The following is a 22,066-nucleotide window of genomic DNA, read 5'->3' on the forward strand; positions in this document are numbered from 1 at the left end:
CAAAAGGAATATGTCTACATAACAATGTCTGGATTGTGTATTTTGTCTGCTGCTCAAGCTGTTCATTCCTTTCCCTATAATAAAAAGGTCAAATATGTTACCCTTTGTTATATCTGTGCCTCTCACAGAAAAATCCTCTCTAGGGCACACTGACATAATGAAGTTGGTGTTGTGAGAAGTTAGGTGCATTTCAGTACATGTATGTGCCCCTGGTGCAGTACTATTAGGGGGTAACATTTTGATAGCTACAGTATGCACCTTGTTCCCCTTCCTGCTCTGATCACATTCCTCTTTGCTGTAAAACAAGGTTTTGTATAGTCTGTTAATGACACACTTGACAGTTTATGAGATGGAAATAATGTTAGATTTTATATTTAATGTAGTATGTCCAAGCATATAGATCATGCAGTTACACTGTTTCATACGTTGTGCTCGAGCAGTAGAGTTGGGAGCAAGATGCATGTCTCCCTGGGATTGAACAATGATCCGCGACCTCTAGCGGCAACAAGTTATAGTGGTAACAGATTTCATCATTGTCGCAATGGTGATTTTTCATGCTGGGTAGGAGCCAGAAAGGAATGTCTATATCCACGAAGGGCGAATTATATTTCATACACATTATATGAATCCTCTGAATGATATTTTAGTCAAATATGTACTAATTGATCTTGAGACAAGGCTGTATATTTAGGTCCATTATACATTAAGCCACTATAGATACCCAAAGATGATGTTTAGTACTGGATTATTGCCACTGTAAACAGTGTTAATTTTGATAAGAAATGTAACTTTCTAGAAATCTGTAATTAGCCTGGTTCCTATTCAGAAAATGACAAGTACAGTAGTAAGAAGGCAAAAAAGGCTAATTTAGGGAGGCATGATGTGAAGTTTAAGTGGAAATGATGGCGTCAAGAACACCAAAATTCCCATCAATAGGTAAGTTACATCACTGTCAGTAAATAAATTGTAGTCTAAATATTCAGAATTTGGGCCAACTAGCAGTACTTTTGTTTAGTCTAAAATAGCTAGATTTCGTTTAGATACAGATCATTTTCAATATAAACTCATGTAATGTCTATTTGCATGTATTGCAACATTTTGTGACTCAAGAGAGAATGTAAACAAGTGTGGTCAAAAAACATCCATACCTTTTCTTTTCACTGTAAAAAATATTAGCCATGTCCCTATTTTTTCTTAAACAATAGACATTGTCAAAGTACCTTGACAAAAATCTAGATCCAGTTCCATAAATAATCCCATTTTATAAGAACCAGAGCCCATTCTCACACAAGCAGCACTAGAAAGTGTAGCATTCTCCAACAAGCCAAAACTGTACATTAGGAATTATTCTGGTCAGTAGCTTGTCACTTTACAATACGACAAGTACAAGTCTGGGTTGTTACATACCTTACCTGATATTAGTAGGTATGTATATTTCTCTTATTGGACTCGGTATGGATTTCCTGCTGGTTAAATAGACAGAGCAACTGCTGAGATTCTATTAAGGGCTTGTGTTATAAGCCTTTATTACACTACAGAAATACTTATTGTTAGATGACCAGTCATAAATTATAAACAGGATATAAGATCAGTATATGGTAATAAGAAACACTAGGGAAATTTGCACAGCTTGCTGATATAACATGAAATACAAAATGCGAAGAAACTAGCATTTTCAATGCCTTATTAGCCATGTGACCTGCTGAAAATGCAGTGCTCTTTAAGGGTGTTACATTAGTTACACTTCAAACATTGTACTATTTTTGGCAAAATGAAAAGGCCTGGATACATTAAGTATACATAAATCTTCGTCTCATAACGCAAGACACACAAATAATTAATAATCAGAATAAAAATTAGATCAGAATGTCACTACAGATTATTTTTATAACATGTTTAAAATTATTTCTCCTCCAGTCACAAATATTTTCTAAACAAATTTAAATATGAATATTTATATACACAACTCATGCGAACCAAATAAGCAATCTGAAGCCATTTATTTTCTTTAGTCCATAGGATGTTCATTAATAAAATACAACCTGACCAGTAGTACATTTTTCAATGGTAGTGATAAATGCTTGAGTACTGAACTTTACATTGGCATGTACAGCAGCTACAATAATAAAACTTAAATGTGACAACAAATAAAATAAAGCACTTCACATCACTGCATTTTTTGAGGGGCAGGGGATATCAAACAATGCAGGTGGAGTCGCACTACAAATCCAAGGAAACAAGCATGAATTGGGTAAGAAAGTATTTACGCAGTATCATTAGTATCAAATCAAATCTTTAACGATATATACAATTAAAGAATACTTATACTGCACTTAGCCTGTTTATCATTTTTGCTATGAAAAGTACAGTATCACTGGGACACGATTGCAAGTCAGAGAATATGAGGAAAAGAATGAATACATTTATGAATTTAGGAAGAGATCTGTCTGGTTCAAACACACTGTTCTTCTAAATGAAGTCAAAGATGCAGGGGCCCTCAAAGCATTATACCAAAATCACATCTCTCAACTTCACTACATAACCTAAAGGCAGTAATTTTCAAACAAAATTAAGACACCAGATACTATAACAAAGTAGAAAATCAGCATAATCAAATTCATAATTAAGCTGTTAAGATGAATGCATCAGAAGAATTTCTGATGCAAACACAGAACACAGATTTAATTTTTCCCACCCTATGAGCCTACTTCTTCTCTTTCTTCTTGTCCTAGAATAAAAATCAGAACATAGGATTACAAAAATTAATAAGTGAAAACTAATATCTAAATAAAATACTTCAAAGCATCATCAGGAATATATTTTAAAAATGGTCAAATGGATAGTGTGATTAACTGTATCATGTAACTGCATGAAAGTCTATGTAATAAAAAGGTACACCACAAATTTACCTTCTCATTCATAGCAAGAATAACCATGAGCTTTCTGAAGATGGTCACAAAATCCAGGAACAGATCCACACAATGCCTTGATAGAAAAAGTTGAGCAACATATTTATACGCTGTCAGGTAATTTGCAATTATTATTTTAACTGTTTGAGGCATTCAAATTCTTAACATTTAAGACACTGCTTATACTTAATTACTTCCAAGATAAACAGAATTAAGCAAATCTGTGAACTCTTGGCTACGCCACACAATTAAGGAACCAGTTAGATTCTAAACTGTCATGAAAGTGAAAATTGCTTTCAATAATAAATCAGTCATTTAAAGCATTAGTTTGACTAAATTTGGACAACTCCCTTCATCTCATATCCCATCAAACTTCAGAGCAATTTAATCAGGTAAGTAAGAAGTATTCTTTTCTGAAGTACAAAATTTATGTTCAATTTCCCTTTCCATCAGTCAAGACTTGATGTTTTCTTACCAAATGTAATCCTTGTCTCCCATTTCTGCCTTCTCAACAATGAGTTGAGTGTCAAACAACACAAATCCACACATAACAGCCAGACCAATATAGACATGAGCCTGAATGAGAAGGGAAAAAGAGGGGATATGACAACAATTAGACAGTTAACCAGTAATGGGCAACTAGCTTACTTACTAACCTCTTTCAAAGGTGTGTATACAACTATATGGCAAAAAACATTCTAAATTTGACTTTGTTGTTACAGCAAATTTGAATTCTACAACAGCAAAACTCACAATAAATGATTAATCAAATGTTTTACTTTCATTTTTAAGCCCTTTTCACTTCAAAGGGGAGAACTCTCTATTTTGGACAGATCCACATTTACGGCATTTAGCTGACGCTTTTATCCAAAAAAAAGTTGTTGCGGTAACATCATTATTCTACATTCTATATTATTCTACTGTGTTTCAAATGACCTGCTGACAATTGACTTGATGTCTGCTCAAATCAAGCCATAGCTCACAGATTAGGTACACCTGCATAGTGAGCCACATATATGGTGACGCATGATGCATTGCTGTTTGCACTGAGGAAAGCCCAACATGTATAAACAATTGTACTTCATTTTATGCACTTTTTTTCAGTGTCTGTACAGCTCTAATGTAACAAATGGATGTAAAATCCAGACTTGTATGAACTTCAGTTTTGTTCAGTGTGCAAGTCTTTTTTGTTGCACTGGAACTTTTTGCTTGATTACCACACAAGAGAAGAAAGGACAGAGAACAGTTTTGTAAGGCGTGAACTATTAAGATCAAAGCCTAAACACTTTTGCCCTACCAGTCATCAGATGCTCAGCAGACACAATAAGCTTTCCAAAAGTACTGCTAAAAGCTGTCAACACCAAAACCAGAATATATTTCAGAGTGCATGGAGCACACCAAGATCCAACATTTAAAGGCAGTATGCCAGCTGGAAGGGGGATGTGTGTGTGCAAGGGTCCTAAAAAGTAATGAGATCCATGTATAAGCAATAGGTCAATGGGAACATACTAGACAAGACCCAAGATCCAAACTCTATAAAGTATAAAGAAGCTGGAAGACGTATTAATACACAGTATTTAACATTATTAAGTTGTCACACTCTGTACATGGTAGAAAAAATGCAACAGCAGGACAAACACCTGGTATTTAGTATTTAGTCTATATTTGCATGTGGTATGTTACAGGTATATCCAACAGGCTGCCATACTTTAAATTACCCATACTAAAGTTATGATAACTATTTTGGCACTAATGTTGTATTCATAAATAAGCTGTCCATAAGATGATAAAATGTATGACCACTGGGAGGACAGCTGTCTCCTCAGTCTACCTTTGGTAACATGGACCTTGGTTGGGGGTAAACACAACTGTTTGAGTTTGGGGCAATTATGTGCCAACCAGAGGGCAACGATCTGTCCTTAAATTATTTTTTTTTTCCATTAATTTAAAATAATATTTAGTATTTTAGTAAATGGCAAAAGAATAACGAATTATATTTGTGTAATAAAAGTTTATCAATACCATGAACATTACTAAAATGTTAATTTCTTACTCCAATGTTAACCTTAAGTGTTACTGATCAATACACAAAATACCCAGCTAATAACTACTCAGCAAGTCAGACACAGGGTGCTCTTGAAAAAGGCCAAAGCAAAGACCACACAATACAAGACACCCTAACATTCAACAAAAGTACAAAATGGTGGTACAATTGCCTGTACAAGGAATGACAGCCCATTAAGTGTGTGTGTTAGGTAGGGTACCCTTCTTTGTGTCACTTATTGTTGTCAATGCAATGTTATGACACTGATGGGTAGTTATTTAATTCAATCTATCAGTCTGTACTAGGCAATTTTCTTAAATGCATCTGAAAATTGTGTCAGTAACCTTTTTTATTAAACACTTGAGTATAGCTTGTTAAGCAAAAATGCTCATTGTTCCTAGCTGAACAGTCAAATGAAAAAGTTATACCTTAAAGAGCAGGACCGACCCTACAAACATGTTGATTAAAGAAACCAGCATCAGAATAGACAGTCCAGACATCAGAGTGCCTTAAAGGGAGAGAGAAAGAGAAGAAAATAAACTGGTGGTAAATTACTGCTTATACTATTCACAAGAGACAAGCAGAACACTTTTTTTTTAATGTTTGAAAGCAAATGCAAGTTAAATAAAACATCTGGAGCAATCAAAGATAAGTTTTCTTACCTCCGAGGAAAAGGTAACTCCTACGCTGGGCAAAGAGGGCACTCAGAGTGAAACAGGTGAAGATGACTGATGTGCCCAATAAAGCCATTATGATGATGCTGCATGCACATAAAGATCCAGAAATAATTGCAATGTACCTAATTTCCCTGTTTCTCTGATTGAAAGTAGGTAATAGTTCTCAACAAGTGTAGCATAGTAACTAACTTTAGTATGCCAACTTTACATACTTTTATATCCGTTTGTTTTTGTTTTTTTGGTTTTTTTTTGTGAGAAAGACAAACAACTGAACAATAGAAAGTCCCTGAAAACATTTTATGATCAAAAGATGTTGCATCTACATTTATGTACAATCTGACACACAATTTTGGTATGTAATTAAAAGTAAAAAATATCAGAGATTTCTGACTCAAAAAAATCATCAATATGTATGCTCATGTTCACAGATCAATAAATAAGGCTACACATTATACATTATCATAAGACAGCATTTAGATTCTAACAGAATCTTTGTGCTCCCTCCTCTATAACCTGTAAAACAACTGTTCCATTGGCCACAATTGGGTCTTTGGAAACCCTGACTTAATAAAGCACATTGAGTGAGCATCACAAAATGTACTTATTTGTTTCCTGTGGTTTCCTGATGGATGTGCATGCAATTTCTTTTTGTCTTCTTTCATAGTGACAGATCAGCAAATGGCTACTTGTCAGAGGCCAGTGCCCCACTGGCAGTGGTAACAAAGCTTTAAGGCAGTGGTAACAAAGCTTGCTACTGGAAATCTACTTTCCTTCTCAGTTCCAGTCTGTATTGAGCACCTGATTCAGTCAATCGGGGCTTTGAAAGGCCCTATTTAGCACATACGGCGTGTTAAATGAGGGTTGAAACTAGGGTTGAAACTAAATGTTGGAGAGCACTACTTTAAAGGAAAAGCCCTGCAATCTGTTTTGGAATTACCTTGGGTTGATGGTAATGACATAGTCCATTGCAGGTCCAAGTCCAACACCTGTATGAGAGATTGGATATTAAAATGTGTGCGAAATGCACTTCTATATACTCACTGGGTAAATAATTGTATGTTTGGAAGATATAGGCATATACCAGAAAGTCAATTTCACACACAAGCTTGTCCCTTGAAAATGGTTTTTGAAAACAATGGGCCTCATTCACCAACCATTCTTAAAACATTTTTCAAAAAGATTCTGACATTCAACATTGTGACCTTGGGATTTGTAATTATCTAAGAACAGAATTTGTGCACATGCTAAAAAATCCAGAATTGTTATGGGAATAAAAATCATCTTTGTTGGCACAACATAAAATATGAAAATAGTTGGCCTAAAACAAAAACAAATATGCTGCATCACTAAATATTTTGTGTCCTTTAACAACGCATAAATTTGTGTCCAAAAAGCATAAATTATGTGTCCAGAACAAAAAGCATGAGTTTTGCTCAGCCAGTCAAGCTGGATTGCTGAAATTATTAAGCATGCGAAAAGGAAGTAGGAAGAATGTCTTCGTGACACATTTTCTAGATTTCTACAGCCAAGTTGCAAAGCCTAGGCTGCAGCTGAGGTTGGGTGGGTCCTTGGTAGGATTGTCCTATGAAGAAACCTTTTATTGGTCACACAAATGGAAGTCTAACAAGGCTGTGTGGTGTCATCACCAGAAAGGTTGCCATTCAGTTTGCATCCTCTTAAACATTCCAACTTCAACCTAAAGTGTTTACTAGGATTAAAAATAAACTACGCTACCACACTAAGTATAATGTATGCTAGCTTGGTTAGCATTTGCTATGGCAGCTAGTTAATATGCCAAGAAGTATGATAAACTACACATATATAGACCTATAGCTATATACTCCTGATTAAAATACAATATAACAACAAATGCTTTAATTAAATCAATCATCTTACATTTTACAAATTAATGTATAATAATTCAAGTATGTTACCTCAGCTGCAGCATAGGCTTTGGAATGCAGCTGATACTTCACAATAAAAGAGACTTCAAACAAAGGGTGACTCTCACATTCAGAGAATTATGTTCTACTCAGCCAGCTAGAAAATCCCAGCTGCACCTCAAATTACCGATATGTACTGCGTTAGCTGGCTAGCAGTTCATATCTGAAAGTTGCATTTGAACAGATTTCATTTTAACAGCTTAAACATTACTGTACAGACTAACACTAGCAAGACTAATGTTTGTTAGCTAGTTTGCCTTTTACTGGCTAGCCAGCTAACAAGCCAACTGTTAACTAACATTAAATAAACTCTGCAAGTGTCATTGTCACATTTTACTGTTTGCCTTTTGTCAACAAACCATCTAGCTCATATTACCTAATGTTAGTTACCTAAACTGTGTAATGTCACTTATGTTACGGTTTAGTGTTTTCTAGCCATCTAGCTAATATTTGCTAGGTAGCTAAATTTGTGTAAAAGTATCCTACTTTATTTATTCATTGATGGATTGCTGTTTATGTGCAAATTACTTTACACTTGAATTTTACTGCAATACAAAGTGACCAGAAAATTCTGTCCAACATTTGAATTCTTCTGAACTTTGAGTCCATACCATGTTTATGGATGAGACTAGAGGGCTATTTTTAGAGTAGCTATTTTGTGTGAAAACTGCTAATTAGTAATATGTTTTGTACAACTATATAAAAATTTAAGTAATACATTTCAAAGCAATTTTAGTTGTCAAGTCTAACTTTAAATTTAGAGTTACTTTGATATATCAAGTTCTACCAACGTGATATATTAGGTTTTGATTACAGATCTGAAAGAAATTCAAGTTGAGGTGACTTAGCAATTTAAGTTTAGCTAACCTTTTAACACTTGTGCCAACTTAAATTTGTAATTTGGGGGAGCATATCAACCTTAAAGTTGTACTAATTTAAAAAAGGCAATCAGTTAATTATTTTAATTTGGGGTTGCTTAAGTTTTTTACAGTGCACTCAAAAAGATTCTTAAGCACATTTGAGTACTGATATGCATGTGCAGAATAATTGTTCATTGCGTTAAGTTCTACACAGTGGTGTACTATGGGACTTACATGACACCATTTTTAACATTTATAATATTTTATAATAGTTTTTTATTTTAGAAAGTATTATGGTCTTGTAAAATAAACAACACTTCAAATCTCATCAACTACATTACTTGGGAACCATGCCATCCAGTAATCAGCATAATAATAATAATAATAATAATAATAATAATAATAATAATAATAATGTATTATTCCGGGTCCAAGCACGGTCTCACAAGTCTGACATGAAGCAACGTGGATACAGAAACCACCCACCATGGATACAACGTTCTTACCTTGTCCACTCTTTCCTGAAGATGCTGTGAAGGTGGTTGAGGTTACTTGACAATTAAATAAACGTGTTTTAATGAATTGGAATTTTGATTGAGGTACTTGCTAAATTAAGAAAAATGTATGGACATAGACATATATAGACTAGGATATTCCCTGCCCCCTCATCCAGTCATTAAAGGGTTTAAAACGTATACAATAGCAGTCACAATAGCATATAATGTGAAAAGCTGGTGAGCAAGTTTTTGATGATGGTCTAAAATTGAATTGTTCAGTGTTGCTCTATTGTTTGTTGCACCACACTGCAATTAGTGGATGCCTTAGATCTAGTGTTAATGTATTGAATTAACTTCTAGTAACTGTTACAACTGGTTAGTGAGTGAAAGGCTATATGTATGCATACATGACATTTGTGAATGTTTAGTGAAAACATCGTGTCTCGGCAAAATTTTAAAGACAAGTCAAGGTGTTTACAATGCACTAATATATATATATAGACAGATATATATAGAGAGAGAGAGAGAGAGAGAGAGAGAAAGAGAGAGAGAGAGAGGAGACTGAATATAGTTATGTTATATAGACTCTGTGACCACACACATTGGCAAGATGAGAAATACATAAGAAGTTAAATGTCAGTTTGTGTGTGAGTGAGTGGGTGAGAGACAGATAGCGTTTAGGAAAGCCACAGAGGTGTGTGGGGGGCGGGGGGCAGTGTTTCGGGGAACCATAGAGGTAGGTAGGTGGGTGTGGGTGTGTGTGTGTGTGAGATAGAGACAGACAGAGAAAGACAGCGTTTCGGTAAGCCACAGAAGGGTCCGTGGGTGTGCACGAGTGTGGGCAGAGGGGCAGTGTTTAGGTAAAGTTAGGGTTTGTGAGTGTGTGTGTGTGTCTGTGTGTGTGTGTGCTTAGTTTGAGAGTATTTGGTGAGGTAAAAAGATAAGAACAGTACTGTGCTACACTAATGGCCTGCACTGATTATATGATACTATGAAATAGGTAATTGTGCACTGTGGAGCCTCCCGATGTCATACGTGGCTCAAAACTTTGCAGGCAACATCAGACTATCATTAGTCTGATGTATGTCTGTAAATTGTATGTATGTCTAAATTTCTGTGCTGATGTGAACTACATTTCCTGACATTTTTGTTAATTTAGGGATTTAAATAGAAGGTGCACAAGTAAATAATTGTGAACTGTAGAGCCTCCCGATGTCATAAGCAGCTCAACCTTGGCAGCCAACATCAGACAATCTAAAGCTGTTCCTAAATTCTGCCTATTTAGGTATGAAAACACCAGGCTTACGATTATAAGCAAAATAGAAATACTCCACTGTAGAGCCTTCCTGGCAATTTGCCTCAAACTTTGCAGTTTTCCTCAGAATGGAATTGTGAATATACATTTCCATTCTGGTCAATATCAGATAAACTATGATAGGATTTTAGTGAACTCACTCAGAAGTGATACTGATACCCTGTAAACAATGTATTGCGGCCACATACAGTCAAAAATTAAACATTTTTGATAATTATTTAGTTTCAGACTCTAAGGATTATTTCAAGAGCTGATTTGTGATGTAGGATTTTCATTCAGACTAGTTCAAAAAGTGTAAATTATATACTGAATGTGACAAAAATAAACATTTTTGAAAAGCACTTGCAATTGCAAAGTTGTTTGGACTCATTTGGAGTCCAAGTTGGTGTCCAGGTGAAACTATGTAGGAGATGTACTGGATTTTCTTGTATAGTACCCTGGAGTGGTCAATTGCCTAGAAACTTGAGTATGTCTTAGAGAATGCATATACATGTTGTGTACAAAGTTTCACATTAATTGGACAATCTGGGTGTGTGAGTTTCTTGCCCGTTATAGTGCCCCCTGATAAAGCAGGTGCGCCAAGATGGTTGACTTGCCCCATACCCACTTGGGGTACATGTCTAAAGTTTGGGGTCATTGCATTAAAGCAATCATGAGTTGGAGCGGTTTATGTTCAGTTTTTGCAGTGGAACCTCTGCTCCTTGATTTAACTGACATGTGAAAACTACACAGTGTAGAAATCTTCAGATGTTTTTGATGATTATTAAACCTCAGACACTTGTGAATGTCTGTATGCCAGATTTGTGTAGGTTTGGTGAAAATCCTAGGACTAGTTTGTGCTCAAAAATGTGTGTAATTTTGCATATTATGCAAATTATCTCAAAATCTAAGTGGGCGGGGCTTATGGTTCTTGAGGCTTTTTTGTATACTGGAAGACAATGACTGGAAACAAATTTTTTCTGTATGACAGTGTAGGAATTATGGACTGGAATGCATTTGAGTGCGTTGTAGTGCCACCTATAGTCCAATCTGGCTGGCGTTTTGCGCTAGAGTAGCACAAGGGACTACTACCTACTGATCAAGTTTCATGTCTGTAGGACTTGCAGTTTGGTCTGCACAATTTGTTTTACAGAGAAAAATAAGAAGAAAAATCCTACCAAAAACAAAAGGGTTCTAAAATCAATCCAAAAATATTGATATATTTGTCTCCATTGAAAAAGATCTGTTTCCATTGTGCAGTAAAAACGGTGAGAAATTTGGAATTGTGAGAAATAAAATCAGATTCAGGGCCATTATTAGGAGTGTGGGTTTAAGCCCCAAATATTTTGATGCCAGCCCTGAATGATTTTTTCCATCTAAGGTTTATTAAAACTCCGTAGTTAAAACTATGGGCACTTTAAACGTTATGCTACTGTATCCACCAGGCCACTTTCTTAAACCCCATCCTCACCAAGCATTAAAGCAAAAGACAGACAAAAACATACATACTTTCTTCTGAAAGCAAGATAAAGAGGAGGGTGCGACAGATTTTACACATTTACGATTACTGAAGGACAAGCAAAACAACTAATTTATAGATAGGTAACTCAGCTAATGACTTTTTAGTCTTGGTGAATGTAAACACGTGCTCCAATACAGTTATGTCTGCTCACAGCCTTACATAACTGTAATATCATGGTAGCTCTCTTCACTCTACTGTTCCCTTTAGATAACAATATTGAAAAATGTTTTTCAGGCAAACTCAAAGACAAAAGTTATCTTTTTAAACCAGTGTTGTGATTAATTACCACAAATACGTTTTGTGGCTAGGGGATCAAATCACTGGGGTCTGGAGTACCAATTATATAAAGGTCCTAGCAATTAATTATATTACTAAATCACAGTAAAATTTATGAATTATTTAAACCCTAATTCAAGTGTCCATAATCCCTATGGTTTTTCTACTAACTATAGTGCTTGTAGATTTTGAAACATTTTTCTTCCATCACGTTCATCACATGTAAAGTCCCATGGGGCAGGTCTTCCTCATATCACCAGATGGAAATACCAACGAGGCCTCATGCTTCTAGAACATCTTTTTGAACTACTAGTCATAAAATATCATGAAAAAAGAGAATACTAAGACACAGACTTGTGACCATTCAGAGTTGACTTGCATGTGCACGCACAGAGCGAGAGAGGAGGGGAGAGAGAAGGTCAGAAAGGGCTAGAAGAGAGAAAGAGAAACTGGGTGCCCTTTCTATGCAATAAAAAGAAAAACACCTATTCCTAACAACAGAAAGCTGGGACCTGAACATGAATCATTTTACTATTTAAATGTTTACTTTCCTGTCTTGAGTTTATTAAAGAATTATATGCCATTACATAGACCATATGATATGCAATTCATTTTTGGCTCAAACATAAATCATATTTGAAACAACAAAACATAAAACCATTAAACAACTAAGTAAACAAATGCTAAGATAATGTTCAGATATCCAGATGGAATAACCATACCTTTCCCCAACCTCCTACTGCACCCGAGCCTTCTAACTAGATCTGGCATACGCAAATAAATCAATTGATAGCATCGAATATTCTTAAAATACAATCTATCTATCCACACAACCCCACGCTGAATACACCATGGGGTTTTCTTTTGGTTAATTTTCACAACAATCATGCCTGTCCTTTTAAATGGCTCTTTAAAACATGTTTCCAGTATAAGACAACTTCAGATTGTCATAGAAAATTCAATTACCATCAGAGCAACTGCGTTACATGTTTAAACAGTATATTAAATAGCACTGAATGTTCTTTATTTGCTTGCTCACATCTTTGTACAAAAGCAGTATTTTCCCCAGCATAACTTTTTAGCCTAATAGCAATGGAGCTAATATTGTTTAGCCTTTGACATATTAGGTATATTGAAATTGTCGAAGTTGTGCATTTTGTTTTTTCAACATTTTTTCTGTATTCTGTCTCAAATAGAACCTAAGTGATGGAAAAAAGCTTGAATGTAAATGAATGCCTTAGCCCAAGTGTCTACTTCAATTTGAATCCTTAATGATCATTGTGCTTTATGCACAATTCCAGATAACTAGCATTAAACTGAACAAGTACAAATCATTCAAAAATTAGTTTAAACTGGAGGTGCATGGAACAGATAAAGCACATCTTTCTACTTGGCACATAGTTTGGCACTGCTTTTAATGGCTGAAGATAGATGGCTTTTCCATGAGATGTGCCCATATTTAATCGCTGTCTACCCTTCATTACGTCAGTTATTCTGTCACCGTAATATTCTTTATGTCACTGATTGCTGTCACTGTAATGTTCTTTACTGACCTATGAGGAAAGCAAAACCAGCTAGGATGGCGAGTCTCTTCTTCTCAGTCTGAGGGCTGTGAGGTGTCATGGCAAGCCAAGTCATCATAGCCAGCGATCCTAGCATGGACAGCAGACCACCCTGAAAGTTAAATAGAATTTAAATGTATAATAAAACAAGCAAATCAAGCAATGAATACACACTTTAAGGTTAAAAAATGCAGAGGTTGTAAATCTTACATACTTATGTATTTATGAACTTATGCCCATACATGAATGAATACAAATTAGCAAAAGTCACTGTTCTGACTGGTTTATGAAATGTCCTATGATAGTTACACCATGCAATCTATGACTATATAAAATATTAAGCTTTATAAATCTTGATGTCAGTGTAACATATTGGTAGTTGTAACAAGTGAACATATTTATTAAAATTATTATTATTTATTAAAATGTGTTAAAATTATTACTTAAACTGTTACTTGGGATCATGTTTTAGTATTATGAATAAACTGCATGTTCCTGGGTTTATATTTTGTTGTTCTGGCTAAAAATTGTATGAATGTTTATTAGCATGGAAAATACTGCACATCTTAATATTCTTTTTAAAATACCTAAGCAGAATTCACCACACAACAAAACACTGAGTAATCTAACAGAAGTAAAAGACCTATGCTACAAATCAGAGCCATGTTATAAGCCTAGCCAGCAACTTGTAAAGCCAAGTTATGTTAAATGCCAAAAGACATGAGGAGATTAAATTAGTAACTCTTTACCTGAAACAGCCTTGTAACAACATGGACATAGGCACCTGCTGCTGACACAAACATGCACACAGCCAGACTGGCGTAGACATTCTTCAGATGTTGCTGAGTTGAGCGGGAACTGTAGACAAAGCAACCCAATAAAGAGAGACAAATGAAAACAGAGAGGCAGCTTGTCAGACACACAGGTGTTAAAAAAATAATTTGCAACTGCCTTGGTGCTTGTTGTGCCATGTGCACACTAGACAGTTTTAGCCCAGATTTTGCTGCTGCAGACCAATTTTGGGCTCGGCAACAAAAACACCCCCCTGCTCAGAGACAAATTTCTCTGCACATCACCCAAGAAACTCATGTAGTGTAAGCATCTTAAACTTGTGCATAATTGATGAAATGCTCAAACAACAGCTGGCTTTAAAACAATTAAGGCTTTAAAATTGTAAATCTTGTTTTTGTAAATACCATTTGGGAAAGTAAATGTGAGAAACAATATTCATTATTTGACTTTGGGGACATTACTTTTTTTTAGTCTCAGCCATACCTTGGCTCCATAGGTGTCACTTTTTAAGATCAATTCTCAGCAGTTAAATGATCTGAATAAACAGGCTTAGATATGCAGAAAATATTAAGTTTTAGAATAGAATAGTTTTATTTTCCTCTATAAAACTCTCAAACTTATGGTTCTGTTCCATGCATATTAAGCAAGTTAGTACAATTTATTTATTTAGTGACCACCTTTATGCAAGGCTAAAAGCATGACAGGCTGCAATCAATTTTAATAAACATCTCACAAACAGAACAATAAGTTTTAAAGATCGTAAAATAAAATGTTAAAATGCTAATGTAAAAGAATAGGTTTAAGTCTAAACTTAAAAACAAACAAATAAAGCAGTCTTAATGTTTATTGGTAGGCTGCTCCATAGCCTCTGTGCTGAAACTGCAAAAGCATGCCCTTCTGCTCCAACCAAGACTGGGGATAAGCCAAAAGTAGCTGATCTGATGACCTCAAAAACCTAGAGGCAGTGTAAGGGTGTAGCAAATCTAGAGTTATGGCCAAAGGTTTTGAGACTGACAAATTTTAGTTTCACAAAGTATACTGTCTGCCTGTGTTTTTTATATCCTTTTGTCAGATATTTATATGGTAAAGTGAAGTACAATTATGAACATTTCATAAGTTTTTTTTTTAAACTTTTTATTGCTAAATACATCCAGTTTAAGCAAAGACTTAATATTTACAGTTTTGACCCTTCTTTTTAAGACTTCTGCAATTCGCCTCGACATGCTGGATATCAGCTTCTGGGCCAACTCTTGACTGATGGCAACCCATTCTTGCCTAATCAGTGCTTGGAGTTGACAACAGTTTTTGTGTTTTTGTTTGGCCACCCTCTTTTTGAGAATTGACAACAGGTTTTCAATGCAATTGAGACCTGGGGAGTTTCCTGGCCATGGACCCAAAATTTAAATGTTTTGTTCACCGAGCCACTTGGTTATCACTTTTGCCTTGTGACATGGTGCTGTCATGCTGGAAAAATCACTGTTCACCACCAAACTGCTCCTGGATGATTGGGAGAAGTTGCTCTTTGAGGATGTTTTGATACCATTCCTTATTCATGTCAGTTTTCTTAAGGCAAACTTTTGAGCAAACCCACTCCCTTGGATGAGAAGCCACCCCACAGATGAATGGTTTCAGGATGCCTCACCGTCCCCCGCAGTCCAATCTCTATACTACCTGTAGAATGTCAGTCTGTCCTTGATGTTCTTCTTGGAGAGAAGTGGCTTCTTTGCTGCCCTTCTTGACACCAAGCCATCTTCCAAAAGCCTTCGCCTCACTGTGCATAGAGATGTACTCACACCTGCCTTCTGCCATTCCTGAGCAAGCTCTGCACCAAACCCGTAGCTGGATCCTCTTTAGGAGACAGCCCTGGCACTTGCTTGACTTTCTTCACTGCAATTGAACCTCTCTCCTTGAAGTTCTTGATGATTTGATAAATGGTTGATTTAGGTGCTCTCTTATAAGCAGCAATGTCCTTGCCTGTGAAGCCCCTTTGACGCAATGCTAATGATGCAATGCTAATGATGCAATGCTAATGATGACTGCACATGTTTCCTTGGAGATAACCATGGCCATTTTGTGGCAGGGCTGAAATGCAGTGGCTGGAATGCAGTAATTTTTGTGATCCAAGTTAATTTTCATGGCAAGGAATGATTTTGCAATTAATTGCAATTCATCTGATCACGCGTCACAATCCAGAGTTAATGCAAGTTGCCACCATAAAAACTGAAGCAGCAAACTTTGTTAAAACCAAAATTTGTGCTAGTCTCAAAACCTTTGGCCACAACTGTACTATGTATGAAGGAGGTAGTCCATTGATAGCTTTAAAAACTACAAGAGAACTGTAAAATGAACCCTGACTGGACTGGAAGCCAGTGAAGGGATGCTAAAATTGGTGTAATGTGGTTCCTTTTTTGGTGCCTGTGAGCAGCCTTGTGGCTGAACTAACTGCAAACAAGCTAATTCAGTTTTATTTTAGATCCAAATACAGCAAGTTGCAGTAATCCAAGCATGACAACAAAAATGCATGAGTATGACATCATGCCTGGGAGATGAGAGAAAGGAGAAATGGTTCTATTTTAGCTGTTTTGAGTTGATTAAAGCCATACTCTAAGGTTAATTAACTGATCAAAACTGAGGTCAGGATGATAAATGACACTAAAGTTTTTAACACAGGGTTTTCCAAATTGTGAGAGGATACCAAGTTAATCTAAAATATTGGTGGTGTGATTAGGGGAAAGAAAAATTAAAAACATTTAATTATCACTTAGTTGTAAAAAAAAAAAAAAAAAAAAGTTAGCCATCCAAATTTTAAGGTCATCTAGACATTTCAGACATTCCAATGAGCATGTTTTTGGGGTCAAGAGGAGATACATTTGAGTGTCATTGGCATAACAATGAAATATTTTACACTTCCGAAATATGTTGCCAAGGGGTAGCACATACAGTGCAAAAAAGGACAAGCCTTGATACTGAGCCTTGGTGGACTCCATAGCCAATCTTGGCAATGGATCAAAAACAACTGCCAATAAGAGTACAATAATCAACAGTGTTGAAAGCAGCACTCGGTTCTAACAATGGCAACTGCCTAAATTCCAGAATCAACATCAAGTAATAAATTAAAAGTTTTAATACAACAGACTACTATGAAGAGCTTTAACCATAATGAAAAGTTTCATGAATATCACTGTTGTTCCAATAAGGTAACAGCTGTGCATTAACTACCTTTTGTAGAACTTTAGAATAGAAATATCATCTTTGAAATGGGGCAGGGTGTAAGGGGGGCGGGGGGCTATAAAAGTACCTCACCAGTGTTTTCCAGGCGCAAGCGGCGTGATTGGCAGCTGTTTCAACAAATAGAAGACACCTCACTTGCCTTATTTGTTTACCCACTACTTGAGCTGGTCACATGTGCATCATGTAATATTGCTTTGTGTTCTAAGTCAGATAAAGGGTCGCACATGCATCGGTTACGACAAACAGCATTACACGCATTAATCAATATTGGTTTTACTTAATTTGATCACCAATACTATTGGATATCATGGAAGAAAGAGGCTTATTTTAGCTGAAGCTTATGTGGAGTTATCTGTGTGCTGTTGTGAGTTCGAAACAGAGATAGTTCAGTGGCTTCCAGCATGGAATAGCTATGATGTTCGCAAATTACTGGATGTTTCCATTCACTTCTGGAAAAATTCTACAAATTGTAAGTATAAATGAGAAAGCATGCCATTTTACAGTATTTTCCCCAGCATAACCTTTTAGCCTAATAGCAATGAAGCTACTATTGTTTAGTCTTTAACAATGAACCTAATATTATCTTTTAGTATGTTGTTGAACATTGTTGCGATGTTTTAGCCAAAACAAATGTAAAAATTCTTGCACACTTGATGTATAGTGACTGATGACTGTGTGCATTTGGAGAGGTGTTTGGGCACTATGGAGCTGTCTAGCACACCTAGTGGAAAATACGGTGTAGCTACTTAATAATTTCATGTATATGCCACAAAATGGCTCATTTTATATTAGAATTTCCTGGTGAATCAGGGAATGTAGAGAATGACTGAAAATACAGCATCCAAATACACATTATAAACCCCAAAAATAAAAGGCACTTTTGTATACAATTGTGTGTGTGTACAATTTCAGATAACTAGTGTTAAAGTGAACAAATACCTACTTTTAGGTAACGTGTGTGCATTCACATACAAGGTTGTAAGAAATCTGTGCATGAGCTTTGGGGATGGTGTATGAAGCAATGCAGGAAAGTAGATTTAAAAATCTGAAAGTGGATTTAATATTTGCAAATGTCTTCAAATACTTAAAAAAAAACTGCAAACATCTGTTTATTTATTAATCAATAAATACATTTGTGGGTTTTCTTTTCCGTGTTTATGTTAAATGTAACAACTGTGATTCCAGTCTTTTTGATCATGGCATTAAGAGACCAGCAAATCCCACTTTTGTGTTTCTGCAATTTATTTATTCTACATGAATTACTGATTTTGTAAACAGAAGCAATAGCAATCTGGGGGAATAATGGGAGGGAGGGAGAGAGGAAGTAATTAAGCAACGAAGCTTAATGTAACTACTTACATTTGTGAGAACTTGAAGAGTGCATCAAAGTTGATGTTGCGATCAAACACATTCATGCTTACGTTAGGTTGAAAACCTGAAATGAAAAACAAAATAACAGTTCATATTTTTTGCACTGATTTGAATTTTTTTTTTAAATATATATGAGAGAGAGATTGAGATCTGCTGCTATAAATTCAAAGAGGTGAACAATACACTAAACCAAGTAGTGTGGGGGCATTTTTTTTCCAAGTCAACAGTTACTTTATTACCCTCCTATTCCTTGATTAAAAACCATTATTTTATACAAATGAGCTATTACAGCCAATAAAGCACTTGCAAACAGGCAACCTCAAACCCACCGTCACTTGGTCGGACCTGCACTTTTACAGAAATCCGATTAAATAATTGGCACATATAAGTCATGTTGGTCACTATAATGGTATTTTGAAATGGTATCTATTGTATAATGTCAATTTCTCCAAGTTGGTGTTGCAGGAGTGGTGCTTTATTTTACTGAAAAGAGTGGATCCTGGGCTAAGTAACTAATCAGAATACTATTGGAAACACTGAATAACGTCTAGCAAAATCACAGGGATTTAAAGAGTCAAATAAATTATTATTTTTATCAAATACCATGCAGTACTGACTTTCAGGGTGCCAAGTTAAAGTAAGTGCTAAATATACTTAACTCAATCTTAAACCTCAATCATTTGAAAATCATTTGCAGCAGTTTAAAGTGTTTTCAGGATGATTTTCCCCCTCAACTGCCTGGTTTGAGAGTTACATCGGCTACATTAAAGTTTTCTATCGAGTATAATTCTTGCATCATATGTAGGCCTTACTGTACATTTGCTGCTCCAGCAGATTCTTATGCAGAGTGATTTACAAATGCAAGTAAAACCAAAAATTTTACAAAACGCACTATTTTAAACAACTCTGAAAACCAATTGTGTTTTCGTCCTTTTTGAAATTCTAGAATTATTTTTCCAAATGTGGCATCTGCAATGTTACATTTTGTCCATGTCGTGCGTCCCGAGTGCAACACTAATCGAGTGGTAGCTATCTTTATTTTCGAGAAGTCACAAAGTATCTAATGTTAAATATGTATAACATGTTTGTAAAATCAGAATACAGCAAAACCGCATGAAAAAAGAAAAAAAATATATAATATATATATATATATATATATAAACTTGTCCAAGCACCGTAGTGACTTTAATAATGAGCAATACTTAATTTAGCGTACAATCAATTAACCAAAACCTCAACATATTCTCCACGATACTTTGCGACTTCTCTAGTTACTAAACGGGCGGCACGCCTATGGGAATAGCTATCTTAGCTAACGTTATCTAAGATGAGCTTGCAAAAACACAGCTAGAGCTAAGTTAGCTAACTAGCTAGCTAACGTCACTGAGCAAGTCTTAAAAACATAACGCCAACGTTAGCTGGCTAGCTGTCGTTATACGACCATCTCACTGGCAAGATCAACACAAGTTTGAAATTAGCTAAGATATGTAGAAGTAACTTAATAAGTGGGCGTTTACCCAAGCGACAACATGGTTCGCTGGCTCACATGAACTCTGTTAATGACAGCAAGTTTCGAATTGCATTTGACAAACTGGCATTACACGGCTTGCTTTCTATTTTGGTGAGATTAAGTCAGAAAGTTGTCAGCTATAATGGCTAACCTAGTTATCTGGATAGCTACCGGGCATAACCCTTAGTTAGTATTACTGATGTGTTCCCATGGTGATTTCATTACATTTAGAGTTTCTGGCTAGTATAAACATGTCAGTAGCCAGAAAACAAACAGTATTAGCTGGCTAGCCAGCTCTGGTTTTCTATCCATATGAAAACAACTAGCTAGCTAGTCTTAGTTTGCTGTTTTAAACTGACAGTGCTGTAGCTGAATGACGACGTAGGTTGGCTAGCTAGCTGGATATCTTATTTGTCCAAAATTTGCTTATATGTCTAACCTTTATCTTAATGTGTCGGCGTCGTGTGTAAATTAGGACGAAAGCAAAAATATGCTAATAACTAGCTCGCTAGCTAGCTACTTCGGGCTAACCAAATACATACATACGCCAACTAGCTAGCTAACATGTAAGAACAAACGGAACCAAACAAAAGTAACATTTGCTCGCTAGCTAGCTAACGCTAGCTATGCACTACCGTTTTGTCAAACTGGCTCACTGCTATTAAGCCAAAAGCGAAGCTAGTTTTCGATCTTTCAAGCAAGAATATATGTGTTCGAAAATAAGTGCATTTACCACACAAACATTAATTTGTCTCGTCTTGATTTGTATCGAGGAAATTCCTTCACTTTCGCTCGTGTCCTTTCCGCCTTTTTTCAGCCTCTGCCGTAACGAGAAAATTCGTGTTTGACACGTAGCTATGTTTAGAGGCGTAACTAGCAGGAATTACGTATCACATCATCATGGCAACGAGCCTGTGGTGTACTTATTAAAATAACCTCCTTTGTGAAATGTGTTGTTTATTGCACTTTGTAAATACATAAAACGGCCAGAATCAGACTGCAAGAACCAATAGTCTTAAATCTTGACAAGTTTAGTATTCACACAGCTTTTCTACTTCGTCAGTTGGACAGTGCTTCAGAACTCGAAATGTTTGCAGACTATTGCAAGATGAGACCCAGCCTTTAATTACAGTAATTCGCCGGTAGCACGATAGTATGGCGATTATGCTACACCCGTTCCGTTTGATTGTTTATAAGTCATTTGTACTAGTTAGGAACTTTGATTTAAAAATCAAGTTCACATACAATAAACCGATATAATAGAAAGCACTGGGAGCACTGTCATGCAGAACTAATTATCTTAGTTGTGTAATAAACTGTTCTTCGTCCATCGTTAGTGATAGTTTTATCTGTGAGAAGTAATTACTAGTCTGACGGAGAAGATTCTAGCACCAGAGGTTCCCATCCAAACCTTAGAAAGTTTTAGATATATTGAGGAATTATAAGTACAAGCTCTGGATGCCTTAGGCAAAGTCAATAAGCCCTCAACTCTGGTACTACAGCCCTCGCAGTGAGGAAAATGGGTGACGTTATGGTGAAATGGCAGCGGTTTGGCTTGCCCACGGGAGCACCACACCT

General features: G+C 35.9%; 1 protein-coding gene across 1 annotated transcript; it reads right to left on the reverse strand.

Annotated features, from left to right (window-relative positions):
* Nucleotides 1–1,981: 1,981 nt before the first annotated feature.
* Nucleotides 1,982–21,350, reverse strand: tegt (testis enhanced gene transcript (BAX inhibitor 1)). Its single transcript, XM_027001962.2, has 10 exons — nucleotides 21,222–21,350; nucleotides 18,967–19,042; nucleotides 14,334–14,442; nucleotides 13,576–13,696; nucleotides 6,568–6,616; nucleotides 5,616–5,713; nucleotides 5,382–5,461; nucleotides 3,385–3,485; nucleotides 2,910–2,985; nucleotides 1,982–2,728 (listed from the first exon to the last, which is right to left on the reverse strand). Exons 2-10 carry the CDS (start codon nucleotides 19,020–19,022, stop codon nucleotides 2,705–2,707), a joined length of 714 nt encoding a protein of 237 aa, XP_026857763.2. The 5' UTR covers nucleotides 19,023–19,042; nucleotides 21,222–21,350; the 3' UTR covers nucleotides 1,982–2,704.
* Between the last annotated feature and the right edge of the window lie 716 nt (nucleotides 21,351–22,066).

Source organism: Electrophorus electricus, chromosome 20 (genome assembly GCF_013358815.1).
Source record: "Electrophorus electricus isolate fEleEle1 chromosome 20, fEleEle1.pri, whole genome shotgun sequence".
NCBI lineage: Eukaryota > Metazoa > Chordata > Actinopteri > Gymnotiformes > Gymnotidae > Electrophorus > Electrophorus electricus.

Coding starts and splice junctions, on each gene's coding strand:
- tegt (XM_027001962.2), bottom strand. CDS start 19,022: ATGAATGTGTTTGATCGCAACATCAACTTTGATGCACTCTTCAAGTTC. Junction 5,714..6,567: donor GTCATTACCATCAACCCAAG/GTAATTCCAAAA, acceptor ATGTGCATGCAG/CATCATCATAATGGCTTTAT. Junction 3,486..5,381: donor GGTCGGTCCTGCTCTTTAAG/GTATAACTTTTT, acceptor CTTCTCATTCAG/GCTCATGTCTATATTGGTCT.